The sequence below is a fragment of the Pocillopora damicornis genome, chromosome 3 (genome assembly GCF_964200805.1).
Source record: "Pocillopora damicornis chromosome 3, jaPocDami1.2, whole genome shotgun sequence".
NCBI lineage: Eukaryota > Metazoa > Cnidaria > Anthozoa > Scleractinia > Pocilloporidae > Pocillopora > Pocillopora damicornis.
This window is the reverse complement of record NC_142672.1, coordinates 9,779,433-9,799,259: the sequence shown is the minus strand read 5'-3', so window position 1 is coordinate 9,799,259 and position 19,827 is coordinate 9,779,433. Positions and strand designations below refer to the sequence as shown.

At 38.7% G+C, this 19,827-nt stretch overlaps 2 protein-coding genes, 1 long non-coding RNA gene and 1 pseudogene across 3 annotated transcripts; 3 read left to right on the top strand and 1 right to left on the bottom strand.

Moving 5' to 3' along the window:
* Window positions 1-152: 152 nt before the first annotated feature.
* Window positions 153-953, top strand: LOC149048151 (uncharacterized; annotated as a pseudogene).
* A 333-nt stretch (window positions 954-1,286) lies between these two features.
* Window positions 1,287-3,592, top strand: LOC113667546 (melanocortin receptor 4-like). Its single transcript, XM_089201614.1, has one exon. The coding sequence runs from the start codon at window positions 2,588-2,590 to the stop codon at window positions 3,464-3,466; it is 879 nt and encodes a 292-aa protein (XP_089057740.1). The 5' UTR covers window positions 1,287-2,587; the 3' UTR covers window positions 3,467-3,592.
* Window positions 3,593-5,743: 2,151 nt separating this feature from the next.
* On the top strand, window positions 5,744-15,873 carry LOC113667535 (putative G protein-coupled receptor CG31760). Its single transcript, XM_027183375.2, has 10 exons — window positions 5,744-6,798; window positions 9,515-9,677; window positions 10,198-10,536; window positions 10,724-10,792; window positions 10,879-10,988; window positions 11,448-11,662; window positions 12,290-12,431; window positions 12,904-13,009; window positions 13,718-13,867; window positions 14,416-15,873. Exons 1-10 carry the CDS (start codon window positions 6,002-6,004, stop codon window positions 14,773-14,775), a joined length of 2,451 nt encoding a protein of 816 aa, XP_027039176.2. The 5' UTR covers window positions 5,744-6,001; the 3' UTR covers window positions 14,776-15,873.
* Window positions 15,874-17,190: 1,317 nt separating this feature from the next.
* LOC149048150 (uncharacterized) lies at window positions 17,191-18,561 on the bottom strand. The gene is made up of 2 exons (XR_016185246.1): window positions 18,324-18,561; window positions 17,191-17,849 (listed from the first exon to the last, which is right to left on the bottom strand). It is a non-coding gene; the product is annotated as an uncharacterized LOC149048150 (long non-coding RNA).
* Window positions 18,562-19,827: the final 1,266 nt, after the last annotated feature.

Below are 19,827 nucleotides of genomic sequence, written 5' to 3'. Positions count from 1 at the left end.
ATGGAACTGAAGAAAGCTGCTCATTTACACAATTTCATGCAATCTGTTCCTTGTAGAAAATTTTTTTTTTGTTCTGATATAGCTGCTGAAACAATCAAACTAGCTTCGGGGCTTACTGGCAAAGTGTCCTTTCTTTGCAACCTCGAATGTCTCTATGATAGTTTTGGAATTGGTGCACATACGATCGACGCGGTCCAATTATCTCTTCAAGATGCTGTGTGCAATGTTTCATCTGTAAATGCTTGTATTAAAAACACAGTCGCTGAAGTAAGGCAGCACTATAAAATGAAAGAAACGGCAACAATAAATGGCCCTGAAGGAACTGTTTCCAGCAAAACACAGGAGTCATTGGTGCTTCTCGAAAGAGGTATGGAACAGCTACGAGATAACGTTAAGAATGTAAACGAGGACTATCTTGGTGACATTGACCTGCGTACGCTGCTAACAACTCAGGTAGAGAACCTTCATGCAGTCTCCAACTTCAAAAACGAGACTTTCACCGCTCTTCAGTATGCTCAAGACTTTGGAACAATTTCAAAGGAATCTTGAAAGAGAACAACGAAGTGGGGTGCGAAGTACTTCACACTTGAGAAGTCTTATTATTCAGTGCCTAAATCCAGTGTGGAGTTACGGGACGTAGATTTGATGAAACCTCGTCCAGCTGATAACGTTGACCCCAACATTGAGGCAGCCATGAAGGAATTGGTTGACAGGTATCGACCTGTCAAGGACGGTAAGAAGCGAATCAACAAACGACAAAGCGGGAGCCCTGCCGCCAGCTGTATATTCCAGTACGCCATCGTGTACTAGAGTAACATTCCAAGAGGATGTTTAAGATGATCCAGGGACAGACAATGAAGAACGTGTCGACCAGGATACAAATATTCCACGAGCTACAAACGAAGTACCGAGAATCACCTTTGTTGACGAAAGCATGCTCGGAGTTGTCGCAGTTGGTGACGAGACAGACCTCCCCGAGAAACAGGATGAATTCGACACCGACTCGGAAATCGATGCGGATAACGGATACAGACATAACGTTCAGCATATTTGGTCGCACCACCCGCGCTCATTTCCGCCTTGATCTCTAGAAACAGTTGGGACAATCGCGACTATTCAGGTATGGAATATAATCAAATGTTTTTGGCCAGGATGGAGTGACATGTCTGTCATTTTTGTTGACCATTATACATTGTGAGCACTGTAGCCGATCTTATTGGTAAAAGAATATTCTGTTATTGCTTTCATTACTAGTCAAATTTAAACACTCATATATGTTAACTCTCATTTTCCATGTAATTTTCGTATTTATCTCTTTTTGTTTACAGTGCAGATACACCAACTGGGACCATCTCACAAAGCCAATCAATCATACTGAGGTATTCATACAACGGATGGCAGTCCGTAAATTTGCTTAATTTTACTGTTTATTTCGATGCTCTATCCCATTGGTTGTTTGATTTGAATATCGTAATCTGATTTGTTACTAATATATTCTCTCTAAGTGGTCACGGTTGGTGAATCCTCGCTGTAAAAGCGCTTTAAGAATAGAATTGTTAAGAGTTATACAAGCCAAATCTGCGGTAGTCTTCAAATATCGTCGGTCATAAGTCTGTGGACATCTTTGGCAGTCTCAGTGGACATCTTCGGCAGTGTTCGGACATCTTCGGCAGCCTTAAGACATCTTCGACAGCTTTCGGAAATCTTCGGCAGCTTTCGGATATCTCCCTCACTTCGGAAGTCTTGAAATAATCCCGAATTGTTGGAAAATGGCCAAAAAAACCTCTTTGAGACAATAAACATAGGCCCAACATAGATATTTCCCCTTTTAGGGTGTGGTTTGTTTGTTTATGGGAAAAAAATAATGTTACAACGAATTTTTTAATGTTAGTATTAAAATAGCTGAAAACTAACTGTTTAATGTTATACAGTCAAAAAAATAAGTGTTTAGTGTTATCGAAGTACCCTTATTCAGACCCTCATAGAAGCCAGCCCTCGATAAGTTTTGGCCCGTTGAGCGCCTTTGGCAAGAGGACAGTTTCCTATTTGCCCGCTTACATTGATTGTGATAACATCTGATTTCTTAAAATCTTCATTTACGTAAATTGGCGATAATTTTTTGGGGGGTTTTTACTGACATTTACATATCGCCCTCGAAGGAACATAATTAGAGGAGTTAAGTTTAATCGATAACCGTCAGTCAAGTCGACCAACTAATTTTTCCAATTTTTTTTTCAGAATCAGCATTTATTATTTAGGGACCTTAAGTAGTTAACTAATGACAGTCATTATGTTAACCAGACATCAAGACTAACCGAATTTTCTGTTTTGGCTTTGTTGTCATAGTAGCAAATCTGTTTTTTAATGAGTGTATTCAAAATTAGCTACATCCTGTTCTTTATCTACCAATTAAATATGATGGAAAAGTTCAGAGCAAACAGCTTACAGCTGTCTGCATACAGCAGCTGTATATATAAAGCTGTCAAGGCCAACGAGGGCTGTGATATGCATAAAAACACTTTTAATGAGCGCCACTCACTGCTTTGAATCTGGTACTTGAAGGTCTTTTTCTTATTTATCGCAGAAGATGAACGAAACCGTGGGACCAACCGCAAGAACGATGACAGACTTAAATACTACCGAGGCAAACTTCGCAATTACACCAGATAGCCCAGGAACACTATGGCGCACTAGTGTTATTGCTTGTATCGCAGCCATCAATATTTTTCTCTCGATAAGTGCGTCTCTAAGCAACGTCCTTATCCTAATTTCTCTTCAGAAAGTTTCGACGCTTCATAAGCCGACAAAACTTTTATTCCAATCACTGGCAGTCACAGATCTTTTCGTGGGCCTAATTTTACAGCCATTTCATGCGACCTTTCTGCTGTCTCTTTTAACAAAGATGGACACAAGAGCAACTTTTTACATTGAGGAAATAAATCCTTATGTAAGTATCACGCTTTGTGGGGTATCAGTGCTTACCTCGACAGCGATCAGTGTTGATCGACTCTTAGCCTTGTATCTAGGGCTGCGATACAGACAGGTTGTTACAATGAGTCGCGTTCGAGCGTTCGTAGCGTCTTCTTGGCTGATCGGTGTTTCGTGTGGCTCGTTACAGATCTGGAGCTCCCGCATCGCTTGGATAATTGCCTCCATCTTTGCTGCGCTTTGTATGCTGACCTCGATATTTTCTTATGCTAAGATTCAGATTTTGTTACGCCATCGTCAGATTCAAATACAAGTCCGTCAGGGACAACCAAGTGCGGGAAAAATTGGTCTGAATATAGAACGCTATAAAGCAACAGTGTCCGCCATTTTTTGGAGTCAGGTGACTTTGCTGGGCTGTTACGTTCCGTTTTGCATCGTAACCGTGCTGAGGATTTTTAATGAAAAGCAACTTTACATTACCTGGTTAGGGACTGCCACTTTAGTCTACCTAAATTCGTCTCTAAATCCCTCCCTCTAATGCTGGAAGATCAGAGAAGTCAGACAAAGTTTGAAGGAAACCGTCGCGCAGTTTTGTAACTGTGCACTAAGTTAGATTCACGGGTTTTGTTCACAGTAAACATTTTTGTACACTTAAGCACGACAACAGTTTTCAAGTTCCAGGTTGGCTGAACGGTAATTGATGAAAAGAAAAAACGTAGCTCTGTATTCAATTGCGGATTCAGTTTGACACGCTACCTAATCTAAAATGGTTGTATGGCTATTGTGTAAACACGTAGCGGTAAAGCTTCCTCAAGGTTTCTTTAGTTGGATTTGTAACAAAACGATGAAAGATGACTCCAGCCTCGAAATGCACAACCATTGTGGGAACTTTGATGAATGAAAAAACAGAACTGAACAGACTTCATTAATCTTTGATTACCTCTTGCTCAATTGGCTACTTTCATCCATTATCAACCCTTTCAGGGCATGATGTTAAGAAAAGTAGAAAGGGTGATCGCAGGCTTACGAGGATGTAATGCGGTGCTTGTTCAACTTCTTGACTTGTTATTGCGTCGTTATTTGCCAAGGTAGCTCTAATTAAGTGATAGCCTTAACCTAAAGGCGTTTAATTTGCTCGATAACCTTCAGTCAAATCCATAATTTTTTCCTCGACATAGCCTAAGTGGTTAGTGAAAATCGCTGAATGAGCCACACATCAAGACTCGAATCAGCTAAATTTTTCCGTTTCTGGTTTTTTGGATTTGTTGCCCTTGCAGCAAATCTTTCATAAATTTCATATGTATTCGAAATCAACTACGTCCTATTGCTTAGCTGCCACCGAATTAAAATAGCATATAAAATATTGTATCGTCAATAAGAGACCTGGGCCGGGTTGAGCGAAAACCAATAAACATCAATTAGGGATAACTACATACAAAACGTTTATGTTGCCATAACAATCAAATCAGGATTAAAACCAATCGCGCTTCGGAAAAACTCGGCCTTGTCCAATTTTCTTCGACTTAAAGAAATTTTGACATTTTATTAACTCAGAACAGGATTGCAAAAATTGGGTATTAAATGATACTGAGTACGGCATGAAAAGTAAGCGCGAGTTTGCGAATTTCTTCGGCTTACATGATCAAGGTTTGCGGCTCGAGTTGACTTAAATTCCTGCAGGGAGCTAACTCTTGTGAGAGATACACGGGGGGTGCCTCGTAAATGAATATTTCATCAGTGAGGCACTGAGTTATAGAATACAAATAAGAATTTACTCTTGTTTCCAAGGCCGGTTTTCTTTTTTTTTTTTTTGGTACAAGAGGGGAACCAAAATCAGAAGAATCAAAACCCCCAAAGTTTCCATGTCTCGAGGTATTCTCAGCCGTGACCAAAAGTTAACAAAATGAACTCAGATATTTGGATACTTTTCATTTTCATTTCTCAAAGTATTTTACGTCCTTAGCGAAGATAAAACAAAACCTCAAGAAGTAAAAAGTTAAGCCTGTATGACATCTCATTACAATTACTATCGTCAAGATGTTTTGCATTCAAACGAAGAAGCAGGTGAAAAAATCGAAAAATCTTTGGTAATTTACATATGTTATAGTTACCCTAAATAACGGTATCTGTGATCAAATGTGAGGGGTTACAAGCTAAGGTTACAAGCTAATAAGATCAGGTTAGGACGTCAACATACCACAACTCAAGAGCCACCAAAAAATTTTCAGTCATGGATGAATTAAGACAAAAATAGGAAGAACCGACTGACGGTCAAAAATTTCAACGCCGAAGAAATTTAACATTTAGACAATCATCAAAAAAAAAAAATGGAACTTGTACATCCCTTTTGACGATTCAAGCATGTTTTAGAAAAGATAAAGTGGATATCCCAAGTTTTAAAAAGAAATGTTAAATAGATATACTTAATTTCTTTGCATAAAAACCATTTTATATTAAAAACAGAGCGAATGTATCAATTGTTGTTTCTGATACTCCTTAAAATTGATATTGGAGCTCCAGTGCACGCGGCAGGTTAGAGTCGTTAATTCAGGAAATATGATATCCCATCGATCTGAAATAATGGACGTCACGTGAAGAATGATACAGTTCAATGAATATCATTTTCAGAATATTACTTCGAAGTTCGCTCGTGCCTTCGACGTGAAGCTCAAATGGTAATTCTGGTTTCATTCAAATCAGAACTAAAAGGAAACTTCAAACGCATTTGATTCCATTGCGTGGCACGGACGGAGCAAAAATGACAGTTTTTAAAAGGAAACAAACTTAACATGCTGACTGGAGGTGTAGCCTCTCCACTTACGAGTTGCCTTTGGCTATTTAAGTATTATCTTTCAGTGTTCACTAAACTCTATAAAAATTAATGAGTTCAGTCAATCAACATTAACTTCACAATTGTCCTCATTTTGTTTGTAATCCCACCAACGCACGAATCAGAGGCAACAAGCTGAACATATGCCCAGAGGTTAATGCTGTGGAAACTCGGGCCAACATCTATTCTCCGCCTTCTGCTTTCCCGTGTGTTAGATAAACACGCAGTTTGCCCTTCTTGACGATGATATCGTTTCGTGTGGCTCTGCTGGTAATGATCACTTTGTGTCAAATTGCCAGTAACGATTTTTGGTCGCAAAGAAGATGTTGTGCCAATGCTGAACAACCTACAACAACCGCCGAGGATGAGGCAAAGCGCGAAACTAAGTCTCTCGTAGAAATTGCACTTCGTAGAGTCGCAAACGTCGAGCGACAGCTTCAAGAACGAAATGGCACATGTGACAAGGTTGATTTACTGAACATAACTTTTGACGAAAGGAGATGGAGGCAAGAAGCTCTTTTGACGGTACAAGTGGCTAACCTTATGACATCGCTGTGGCGCTCGCGCGGAAGAGACGGTGATCCCCTTGGAGCTAACGACGCGCTTCTGTACCACTACGTGCGCTCGATCGTTTTATTTTCGCCGTCTGTCTTCGGTTCAGTGATTTGCTTTGACAACTATTTGTACAAGAACTACACAAGATTTTGTCCCTATGCATTCAGGGATCCCGAGTTAAAAAAAAGTGTTCATGTCATAGATATAGTTTCGGCGAGTCAAGGTTATGACTACACGACGGACGAAAATGCGATTTGGTGGCACAAACCTAAAAAAAAAGCACTTACTTTCCGTCCCGAGAGCATCACAAGCTATTATCAAGTACGATACAACTTAACCCACACGGATGATAAAAAAAAACGGGTCTTCCCGCATGTGACATTTGAAGATGGGGCATGGACGCGACCTTATTTCGACTGCTTTGGGGGAAAGGTTTGGATGGTGACCTATCTCGCTCCTTTTTACAACGAAACGGACGACTTCCTGTGAGTATCATAACCCAAGCTATTTGTTTCAAGTCGTGCTATTTGTGCGCATTTCTCATTTTCAAAATTTAGAGTGAAGACATAACGCAGAGAGGATTGCTTCGGATGAGTTATTCGCTTATTTCACACATTTTTTAAAATTTTTAGAAGCATATTCCCCCAGTTTTTTTCTTGTCTCGGTGACGCAGTCGAGTTACACCGATAGCAGTATAAGCTGTCTTGAAAAAAATTGTTATAGAACAATGTGAAGGGTACACCTCCATTATGGTTTGTTTGATTTTACATAATATTTTGACTGACATTTTGGAATTAAAATTATTTGCGCAGATTTTCCTTTTTGAATAATGAATAATCGAATAATAATTGAATAATCAAGTCTTACATTTCTGCCCATTTTCCCCCTTTTCTTTTCTATATACTGTGCCACTTTTTTCTCACAATATTGAATTCTATACCAGAAAAGCTGTCGGAACCATATTCTTTACCCCCCTACGAAGCGAAGAAATTTTAATATTTGTAAACCCAAATTAAGAGCTGTGTCACTTTTATAGAAAATCCTGACACTTCTCTTCGTATAGATTGGACTGCATCAAATTAGAACGATCCGGCTGAGCGACACAACTAATATTGCTAATAAAAAATTTGAAAATTAACAATTGCAAAAAATGGTGTTTCTTGGCGAGAGAGACTTGGTTTACAAGTGCTCACCATCTGATGATAAAGACCAATGCTATAATGCAATGAAACATTATCTTTGAAAGCAAACCTTATCAAAAAAAAAATTCCGAGTTGGATAAACAAGTTGTTATTCACGCTCTATATTCATCATCTACGTAAATACGTTGAACTGAGATGGGCAGGTTAGACGTGAATATGACACAACCATTGTTTCTTTAATATAACAGTCTATGTTTAAAAACATTGTGTGCTCCATTTGATTGCATACGATTAGCAACTCGTACTTTTCATCAAAATGTAAATTACTAGACTATTCAAAGATAAGCTATAGTTTGCCGGGCATTAAGACAAAGTTTAGTAATCCTTGTTCTTGCATTGAGAAAGACTTCACCATTTGTTACAACTCCCGTTTTGTTCTATTTTTTTTTTTTTTAATTTTAAGACATCGGCTAATGACTTTATAGTTCCGAGAAATCAGCATTTACAAGTTTGGCACTTAGTCGTTTGAGGTCATTATGAAAATGATGTGCTCTCCATGATTGCTTACATTTCCTCTCACTATTATTAGATATCCAAAAAAATTACCAACCGAGCTTTGCCTAAAGAAATATCACTGACTTGACGTGGTGATATTGATGCCAGTAGTCTATATTACAATATAAGTTAAAAAAAATAAAAAGAGAAACGAAAAACACGCCAAATTAAAAAAAATGAGATGACATAACTAATATTTACCTTAGTTTCGGTTGGCACCTGGTGTCATCACGTCAAATTGTAAATATACAAATATCGTCTTTCATTTTTCTACACCTGGCAACGAAACCATATTTTCATTTCTTTCGAAAGTAAACTAATGTTATCCCACCAGTTAAAAACTACCACTCAAAATCGATCCTTTAGGTAAATTGCTCTTTTTAAGTCCAACATTTCATGCCACTAACGCTACGCATGCCCCCAATCATTGTCGCATTGTACCAAGACATTATATTTAGCAAAAAGTTAGTACTAAATGGCAATATAGATATAGATAGGTTTTAGCGCGTTTAAGGCCTTGGCAAGAGCGGTTAAGAAGAAAAATTTATAAATTGTAAAATTAAAAATAATTAAAATTAATAAAAATTATACTTTTGGTCGAGCATATACATTTAGAGCACTTTCTGGTTGAGTGTATTAAAACCAAAGCCAAACTAATAGCAACGACTAATCAGAGGAGAGGAAAAACCGCCAAGAGCCGAAGAGATCTCAATGTAAAACGAACCAAACTGCGCGGAAAACGCGTGCAACCACGTCGTGATTGGTTTAAGTTTTACTTCTAATTGGTCGAGAGGGTAGCGAAGATTTCTGGACCAATCACACAACGAAGTAAAGCAAAACCAATTCAATTCCGGATTACTTTCGGTACTCAGTTAAAAATTGTTATACATGACCATCATTTTTCCTTTTTTCCTTTTCCTTAAGGCGAACATTTTTTAATAAAAAAAAAAATTTTTAAAAATGCATACCTTTCAGTCCAATTGGTGTCACGGTATAATTTAATCGACAGAAAGGCCACTAGAATCCAACAGACTCAACTACTTTCTTAAACGAGAATTGTGATATTCATAAGAAAGATGGAATCCTAAAGGCAGTACAGTAATTATCCTTAAGAAACTTATTTAAGCCCATTACAATCTATTTCTTAGCTCACCACTCACACAAACTCACAGTTGTCTCCAGAGTTCCTTGAAATGAACAGTCTTGTATAGTAGCTCTCTCTTAGTATATAGCTTTCTAAACAGTCGGTCCCCCCGACTACTACAACAACAATTAGTACTACACAACTGAATCCTTAACACACTTACAAGTTATTCTGGATCCTTACAACACCACTGTTTTAGTAGTATTCCTTCACTACCACATGACCTAATGGAATGCTCCAGATAGTTCCATGGCGTGCACATCAGCATGGCTAAGAATTCTAGAAATTTTTAGATATTTATCTTACAGGCATTATCCATAACATTAGTGTCTCTAGCTATCATTGTTTTATGGTTTCTAGGGGTGTGGTCAGTATCGATGTGGTACTTAGCGACATTGACATTAATCAGTGTGACGAGCAGGAGTCCTCTGAATCTGATGATGGAGTGGAGAAAGGACTGGGATATGCATCGGATAATTTAATGGAATTCATGGGTACTCATCTCTGCAAGAAATCAACAGAGGTAAGAGTCTTATTTCTAGAAAGGTAAAAAGAATGTAAGCAACGATTTAGCTCTGGTTTATATGACTGGAGACTGGAGATCGAGGTCAGGGTTCGAGAATTGGGTAATGGCGTTTTGTTCTTGGACAACAGTACTTCTCTTTACCTGGAAGTAAAGATGGGTAGCAGTAAATTAGTAGGAAAACCTAAAGAAAAATCCATAAGGACAGATTAAGGACTGGTATTCAATCATGGAGAAGTAGGCATATATCCCGCCTCAAGCGACGGAAACCGGGATAGGCTCTGACTGGCGTGAGGCATTTGGCTAAAGAGTAGACTCCTTTTTTACCTTTGTATAATGCTAGTAAGATGAACAGCTCAAGATTGACCAAGAGAACATAAACTGGGGATGGGAATAATATCTCTCCGTTTATATTCTCTTGGATTGATCTAATACGATCACTGACTGGGAAGGACAAATACACGAAAAGAAAACTGCACCTTGATAACGGCCACCGCTCTTATTGCGTTTCTTAAAACAGTGTCAAGCAATCCACAATCAAGGATTCAGGCGAGGGAGCTACATATGTACATGTAAGCGGGGCTTTTACTTCCCTGACAGTCAGGCGTCTGTAAAGGCTTTTAACGGAACCCTCATTGAGCTCCAACACGATCGATATCTACGAGGCGACCCAAACTCTTACGAAGAGGACTTCGAATGCATTCGTTGCAGTGTTGGATGCGACGAGTGTGTTGACGACAAACCATGCGTTTACAGCTCTAATAGCTATATCCGTTTACCGCTGTTTTTTCTAAATGCACTCGTTATGTGTGTGGCTGTAGCATTTGCTGTATGCGTGGGAATACACAGGAATGACAGGGTATGTTAAATTTCCTATTCTCTATTTGGAGAAGCAGACAGATTTTGTGTAGCAGCGTTATAAAAAAAGAATTATTCGTATTGAAATAAATAATACCATCAGGTTTAAAAATTAGCTTCTCTAGAACTTGTCTTTGTTTTGTTTTGTTTACTTTTTTCTCGGTGTATCCCTTTTTTTTTGTTTTCAGATTTTCAAGGCCTCCAGCACGCGCTTCATGGAAATAATATTGTTGGGCGCTATGTTAATGTACTCAAAGGTAAGCATTCTCCTTCATAATTGCGTCTTTATAACCTTGTTATTCCGCTGTCGTTTTTAAGCGTGATTATTTGCGTCTATTTCCAGCTCATCGTTTCATACTTCGAACCTACAAGCCTCCGTTGTATTGCACGACCCTGGTTGCGTCATATTGGATTCGTTCTGGTGTATGGATCGTTGGCACTTAAAACATGGAGGTATGTATGTATTTTTCATTTCGCGAAGTAGTTTTCCATGGAGAAGTAAACAGGCTCACAAACAAACGAGTTGGCGAAAGTAAAATGAAAGACTATCAGGAAGACAAGAACACTGAGGAAACAGCCTGAGCCAATAGGAGTTCTCATCGGGGTTAACTGTCAGCCGTAAAACGGCAAAACAATTTAGCCGTTAGGCGCAGAAACTGACACAATTTATAGGTTTGTCAGAAAAAAAAGTTAACGGTAAAAACTTCTCTCTTAGCCGTCACGTAACGAAATTAACTGCTAACTGTAAAATTGTGAAACTTTTAATCATTAGCCGCAAAAAGCCATTAATCCATTGCCACCCCAGATAAAGACAAGCCCGAGAAAAGCGGAAGGGCAAACAGACTCACAAATAGAAGACAGACATATGAACAAACAAATTAACACAAAAAGACTGATGCTAGTTCTTTGCAGGGTGGCATTAATATTTCGAGTACGATCGGCCCAGAAGCTCACTTTATCAGACGGGGTGCTGTTGAGACGGTTAGGTCTATTGGTACTGTTATACTCTGCTTATCTCACTGTATGGACTGCAATGGCGCCGCCAGACATTGAAGAGGCGAGGACATCCGATGACCTGAAGTTTACGCGCTGTGTAGAGAATTGGTTTGATTTTACGGTCATATTCGGTAAGTAACTGATCAAGTAATGGTTAATTTCGGACGTCTTTTATAAATTTTCCCATTTTAAAAGCAGTAGCGTTTATTATTATTATTATTATTATTATTATTATCATTATTATTATTATTATCATTTTATTCTTAATATTGATATGGGGCTTCGCTGCGCGTTACGAGCTCCGCTTCTAACAATGGCCAACTAAATCACAAAGAGTCAGAGGGAACTTAACATATTGTTAATCCTTTATTCGTTTTGTATAATCGCACATTCTGACCACTACAAGTGATCTGATAAAATTCAGATTCCTCTCTGAGAATATGATTCACACTCACAGTTTTGTTTAAATACAGAAAGTAGCCGTAGTTAAGAAGGTTCTGATCTTACCGAGGTTCATTACAAAAGTGCCATTCTCTTTTAGCATCATGTAAAAATCACGCAGCCAGCCCCAAGCGCAGAAAACCAGAGGGTGGAAGTCAATAATGTTATATTAACTGGTTGAAAAAGTAGTTCGGGTCTTCTCCCATTAATGACGAAGGAAAATCAAGTAAACCCAAAGTTACAATCAACATTTCCTCCACTAAAAAAAAAAAAAAGATTTGTTTTAATCATGATTAACGAGTGCAAACCATTTTCAGCCGGGGACATTGCGTTGTTGATTTGGGGAATGTGGCTTTGTTACAAGATCAGAAATGCACCGGAAGCTTATAACGAGAGCAAGTACATTAGCTGGGCCATTTATAATGCTATGTTCGTCACCAGTTTCCTTATGGTGGTCAGGTTTGTGCAAGACTACATGAAATACATTTGGGGTGTCCTATTTCCTTGTAACAAAGAGAGTTACATCACCAGACTGAAACTCCCATATATCGTCATGTATAGTCCTCTATGCAACGAGTCCCTCTCAAGCTTATGCCAAATTCCAAACCAATTGGAGAAAGGCCGCGCGCAATATTCGAAAGGCAGAACTGAAAGCAAAAGACCTTCTATGCAGATCTCAAAGATTAACATAGTCGAATCTATCACATTTATAAATGAATCCCCCAAGCGATTTTCTTTTAAGCTCCAATTCATTGATGATGTGCCAAGTCTAACGTGAGTTTCCCTCATTGTTCCGTTGAGCATTTTTTCCAGTTTTGAGATTTGTTATTCGGCTTGATATATCTCACCAGCTAGTTCATAAGACTACAGCAACTTTTACAACTCATTTCCGAATCTTAGTTCTAAATATCAATTTTGCTGTCGATACCAGGACCACAACGAAAAGAAGAACCAACCCAGAAATGATGTATGCTCTGGACTTTGTTCTGATTCACATGGACTGTTCTACTGTGTTATTTCTCATGTTCATACACAAGGTAAAGTCTGTACTCGAGCCCATTCGCTATGAACCACCCCGTCACAGCTTATCTCGGTTTCCATGTTGCATGAAGCAACAAGGAGTATAACTACTCCCCCCAGGTTGAGATTCTAGTCCATAGCTTAAAAAACCATAGCGAAAGCTGACGTGTGTAGCTGACTGGATAACATGAGCCTGTCTGGGAAAAGCCTTCTGACCCAGCAATCTGACGGCTTCATTGCAAAAACTTAAGGAAAAGTTTCTTCTTCTGATTTGAAAAAGACAAAGGTAGAGTTTTTGTATTTGTACAATCCTTTTTAGGTTCTCTTGTGTGCTCCCCTCCATTGAGTCCTAGTAAGTCACGATTAAATGTCCATAGCAAGGTTAGTCCCCTATCTTGATCAGTCAAAAAGATGCCTCATGCTATACTGTGTGCATTGTGCGTTTGTTTGGCTGAAAAATCCACAGTAATTTAAGAAGATACTAAAAATTGACTTTCAGATACAGTTTAATTTTAACTTAAAAGCCACCAACCCTTACTGGGTAAGAACACTTTTATTTTGCTAAAGCAAGGAAGGGCACAAGATCAAAGACGAGGAGGGGAGGTTGTCGAGCTTTAACAGGACGTTTTCAGTCTGGGTGTCTTTAAAGTGGCCATGATGGTCAACTGTTATGAGGGATGTAAGACCACTATGAGATTTATGTGTATTTTTTCCTTTTTCTATAGTTTTTGTTGTTACGCCAAATGCAAAGATCAGTGAATAACGCTGTCCCATCAAACAACAACAACATGCTTGTACCAGATGACGAAATTGTTGTAGAAAGAATACCTTATAATCAAGAAGACTTATTGATGAAAGAAAACCAAGTATTGAAGGTAGGACACTGACACTCCCAGCTCTAAAATGGTCGAAGGTGCCTTGGTCAGATGGACAGAATGAAAGTGCGTGCGCTGACTTAGGCGATTACTTTTTATCGGCTCAGCCTCATTTTTGGATCAATTACCCATAATCTGGCATCATACTCATGCAATGGTTTTTTGGACTCAATATTAATTAGAATCAAACAGCAGAAAGGAATTGATGAAATAGGAACAAGCCGAAAAGAATCATTTTCCTGTCACAACATCATTTAAAACATGTTCAAGGTCACACAATTGAACCCTCTATGCAAGTTAGTTTTAAAAGCTACTTCAGTCCAATCCGAAACCAGTCGTTAGCCCAAAGCTATTTATCCTTTTTAGCAGGTGGCGCAAGAGTTTCTTTCTCTAAAACGATTGAAAATCATGGTGAAGCAAATGCAATGCAAAATCACACCAGACACTTGAGGGAAATTGTTTTATTTGCTCTTCTTTCTCCATTGAGGAACGCGACTAAATTATTAGTCCAAGTTTACTATGAAACAAATATTTGCTTCTCTGAAAAGGACGAGATGCGGCGACTGAGTGAAAAAGTAGCTGTTCTTCAGTCTCGCCTGATGACAGATGACAATCATCCAGTAGATAACATAACCTCTCGCCGACGACAGAGTGCTTTCACCACACTTGTTACAGAAACTGGAAGTGATCTGAAAGCAAAACGACTGTCATTACAGCTGCCACTATCACAGCTGCCTAACTGCGAACGAGGCAAGGAAAAGTCCTCCAAGAATCTAATGCCCGACGTTAATAAAATTCAGGAAGCGAGTTTTCCACTGAAGCTGAATCGCCCATCATCTTCAACATCATCGCTCCGTTCGGTTTCCGTGCACAGCAAAGAGGTTTCCCAGAGAAACTCTTCTCTATGAGTCTCAGTAACGGTTGGCTTTGTGCATAAATACTTGCCGGAGTGCCTCGCAAAACCAAAAGTTTGAACCTTTATTAAAAAACCTCACTGATTAGAGATTTATTTCTATTAGAGCGCTTTTTGATTGTATTATAAAATCAAAACCAAAGTAATTACAATGGCCTCTCAAAGGTATTTTCATTTCGGAAGAAATCAGAATGCCTGTAAGAGCCAATAGGAACTCGAAGTAAAACCGACGACGACTGCCAAAAGCGCATGAAAACGTGAGCAACCAAGCCGTAAATGGTTTAGGTATTGCATCTGATTGGTTGAAAGAGTGGTGCGAGTTTTTCTGGACCAATCACAGAGCGAAGTAAAGCAAAAGCAAAACAATCCCTGATTACTTTGCACAATGTACTAAAAATTGCTTCAGCTGTGTCAATGAAGTTCTTAAAGGACCTTACTAGGATACTGTTTATTTTTAAAAACTTCCACTTTAATCCAGACCTCGCAACAGTAGATGAAGCCTCCTACAGCATATCGCGAGCAATGGTCGTTTGTCTAACACTTGGCACAGTACCATGAATATGCTGACATTCTTTTCTGTTAATTTGTAATTTATAAGCACTGTTTAAAAATGATAATTTTAGTTTTCAATGGATCCAGAACTGATTTCTTGAGACAGATGGGGCTTCCGTAGAGAGGCGCGCCATTTTAGAGTATCCCACTCTACTTTTAACAATGAATTCAACAAAGAAATGAAAAACGCACTACACTCTTTGTGTAGGGAATTAATGATAATAAAATGTAACCCTATGCCTTAAATGGGAGAAGGATTACTAGGCTTTTAATTTATTGATGATCTACAATGAGTTCTAAGTGTTGTTTTCCAGCTAAAAACTGGCTAAGGTTCTCTTACTTAAGGAAAGAAACATCTATAAGAAATTTTAAAGACCCTTCATAAAAATTTAGTGTAAAATTTGTTTCAACACAAGTTTTTAAAAATTTCCAATTTTTTTAGTACAAATACTCTGTGTTGTAAAGTAACATTTAGCTTTATCTATAAACTCTAAATATTAAAAATAACTAAAATTAATAAAAATGTACTTTTGGTCGAGCATATACATTTAGAGCACTTTTTAGTTGAGTGTCTTAAAAACCAAAGCCTAAGTAATAACAACGAATGATCAGAGGAGAGGAAAATAACGCTAAGAGCCAAGGAGAAGTCAAAGTAAAACGCCATCGTCAGATTCAAATACAAGTTCGTCAGGGACAACTAAACGAGGGAAGGATTGGTCTGAATGTAGAACGCTATAAAACAACAGTGTCTGCCATTTTTAGGATTCAAGTGACTTTGTTAGGCTGTTACGTTCCGTTTTTCCCCGTAACCGTGCTGAGGATTTACAATGGAAAGAAAATTTGCATTACTTGAGTAGGGACTGCCACTTTAGTCTACCTAAATTCGTCTCTAAATCCCTCCCTCTATTGCTGAAAGATCAGAGAAGTCAGACAAAGTTTGAAGGAAACCGTCGCCCAGTTTTGTAACTGTGCACTAAGTTAGATTCACGGGTTTTGTTCACAGTAAACACTTCTGTACACTTAAGCACGACAACATTTTTCAAGTTCCAGGTTGGCTGAACGGTAATTGATTAAAAGAAGAAACGTAGCTCAGTATTTAATTGCGTATTCAGTTTGACACGCTACCTAATCGAAAATAGTTGTATGGCTACTGTGTAAAAACGTAGCGGTAAAGCTTCCTTAAAGGGCATGTAAACCCAAAAAACGTTCATTTTCTTTTCTCATAGATGTTTAGTAAATATATCAAGTACACCAAAGGTACCATTCGTTTATTCTCAAAAGTCCATTTTCACTTTGTAAAAGCTCTTCCAAATTCGAAACATTCGCCATCTTGAATGGCGCCATCTTTCCTGTGACGTCACGGGTGGACCCTTCAAAGTCTCGTTTTATAATCGCGTGAGGCATGAAGGAGTCTTTTCTACAGCCGTTGTTTGCTGGTCTCGTCATGATTTTTTTACTTACAGTTTACTTCAATATAATCAATATTTTCGTAATGGTGAAGCGTTGTGCCGTCCAGTTTTGTACTGATTCAAACAAAACTGGGCATACAATGCAAATATTTCTAAATCACGCAAATTTGAAGCGACAATTTGTGAAATTTGTTCAAGTGAAAATAGCCGATTTCGTCGAGCCGTTCGAACGTTCTGTTGTTTGTAGCAGTCATTTTTCTTCCTGGTGCTGTACCGACGATTCAGGCCTCACCAGAAGCAAATTATTCGGAAGACGAAAAAACAACCCATACAGTCGGCAGACGACGAGGATTCGGAAGTGGCTGACCAAACTGAGAAAGAAGTTGAGCTCTTCAAAAGTTAGAGGTCAACAGAGAAAGTACAAAATCGATTTACATGAGAACGTTTCGTTAATTAAACAACAATAGCTTTATTGGTTCTCTAAAAACATCTTTTTTCTCATCTAATGAAAGATTATGGGGAAGCCAGTTGTTTGGGAGCCAGCGCTGAGCCCGTAAAAGACACTGACATGTCTGAACCTTTGCCTGAATTCGAAACACGTATCAAAGAAAGAGAATTCATTGATATCAGTGTGTAATAACGTGATCTGGAATTTTGTCGGTTCTATACAAAGAATTATATACAGGATCCCATAATCAACCCTTATGTTCTATAAGAAAATCCATGCCAGCCCCACTTAGTGCTTCCTTTGAGAAACCCTGCAGAGAAACAGCAGAAGAATTTGTGTCGCGGTTTTCACAGCAGTGAAAATACATTCAAAGGTCAGTAGGACAATATTCATCATTTTGAGTACAACTTAAAAGATCCTGATTTCAGCTTGCAAAACTATCTTTTCAATATTTCAAATCGAAGCAAACACAAACAGGGTTGGATAATTATGAAGGCCACACAAGGAAATGTACATGATACAACTTGTTTATCGATGGAAATGCTTCTGAGATGAAGGATATTGTTTACCGTACAAGATAGCACAGCGACCCTAAAGTGTTTGCCGAGATATCCCCAACACCAACGAACAAGCCATCTGTAGGCAATTTAGCGAAATTTCCTGCCAGGAAAGAAGCGAAAAACAACCAGCTCTAGTACTGTATTATTAAATCAATGGCAGAAACAACTCAAGTAAATCGATCTCAAAATGTAACAAAACAGATGAAACAGAAAATATTTAGCTCAGTTGTTTCCGGTGTGATTATCTGTGCTTTGCTGCTGCCTGTAAGCGTACTTGGCCGTCTCCAGCACCCAGAAATCGAGGCAAATTGACTGAAAACCTGGATGCTCAGTGATACAACTTATCTGGGTTTCAGGCCATTTTGTCACAATTGCCCGATTTCCGTACAACAAACACTTTCATGAGTTGTCGGCATTGGTTGACAAGTTCCACACTCGCACCTTTGATAATTTTATATAAAACACTCTCAGAAGCTCAAGTTTAAAAAAATTCTGTTGCATTCCTTTAGATTGTACCCTCGCTTTATTGCATTTTCATGTTAAATACAAATAGATCACAAAGTAAATTAAATACCGGTCTGAGTTTCCGAGACGGTCGCATCGCTGTCGACATGTTCTGTACTGTCTTCGTGCGGATCACTTCGGCGAACCCTACGCGGCTCATATTGTTAAGGACGTGGCCCAGACTCTCCTGAAGATTCTGGATTATCCCCAGCGCTGTCATGTACTAAGCTTAAGGCATTCGAGTCGCTATCTTCTGAAAAAACATCTTCCGAACTACCGCTACTTACACGAACTCCCACACCAGTTCTACTGGGGAATATGTGTTGCGCAATATTTTGGTTCCACCGCTTACGTCACGACTTCTCGCTATTGTTTTTACCGGAAATGGAATTTCAGTTGAAAATGCCGATTTTCTCCTAAAATAAGTCGAATTGGACAAAACTAATTTCAAATTCGTTTTCTACGCCACTTTTTACATAGTATATGAAAAACATGTATTTTTGGGTTTACATGCCCTTTAAGGTTTCTTTAGTTGAATTTGTAAAAATCGATGAGAGATGACTCCGGCCTCGAAATGCACAACCATTGTGGTAACTTTGATGAATGAAAAAACAGAACTGAACAAACTTCATTAATCTTTGATTACTTCTTGCTCAATTACCTACTTTCATTCCATTATCAACTCTTTCAGGGCATGATGTTAAGAAAAGTAGAGAGGTGATCGCCGGCTTACGAGGATGTAATGCGGCGCTTGTTTAACTTCTTGACTTGTTATCGCGTCGTTATTTGCCAAGGCAGCTCTAATTAAGTGATAGCCTTAACCTAAAGACGTTTAATTTGATCGATAACCTTCAGTCAAATCCAACAACTGTTTTGTTACCTTTTTTCGGAAGAGCCATATTTTTTTTCTCTACATAGCCTAAGTGGTTAGTGAAAGTCGCTGAATGAGCCACACATCGAGACTCGAATCAGCTAAATTTTTCCGTTTCTGGTTTTTTGGATTTGTTGCCCTTGCTGCAAATCTTGTATTCGAAATCAACTACGTTGGAGAATCAAACAGCTCACAACTGACTGTATCCAGCGGCTGGATTTCCTGGATGTAAAGGTATCAAAGCTTTCAATAGCTGTGGTATATATACAATTGGGATATAAAACCACGTAAAGGTTATTAATAGCGCCACCGAATTAAAATAGCATATAAAATATTGTATCGTCAATGAGAGACCTGGGGCGGGTTGTGCGAAAACCAATAAACATCAATTATGGGATAACTGCATACAAAACATTTACGTTGCTATGGCAATCAAACCAGGATTAAAACCAATCGCTCTTCGAACAACTCGGCCTTGCCCAATTTTCTTCGACTCAGAAATTTTGACATTTTATTAGCCTGGAACAGGATTGCAAAAATTGGGTTTTCAATGATACAGTACGCCATGAAAAGTAAGCGCGCGTTTGCGAATTTCTTCGGCTTACGTGACCAAGGTTTGCGTCTCAAGTTGACTAAAATTCCTGCAGGAAGCTAACTCTTGTGAGAGATACACGGGAGGTGCGTCGTAAATGAATATTTTATC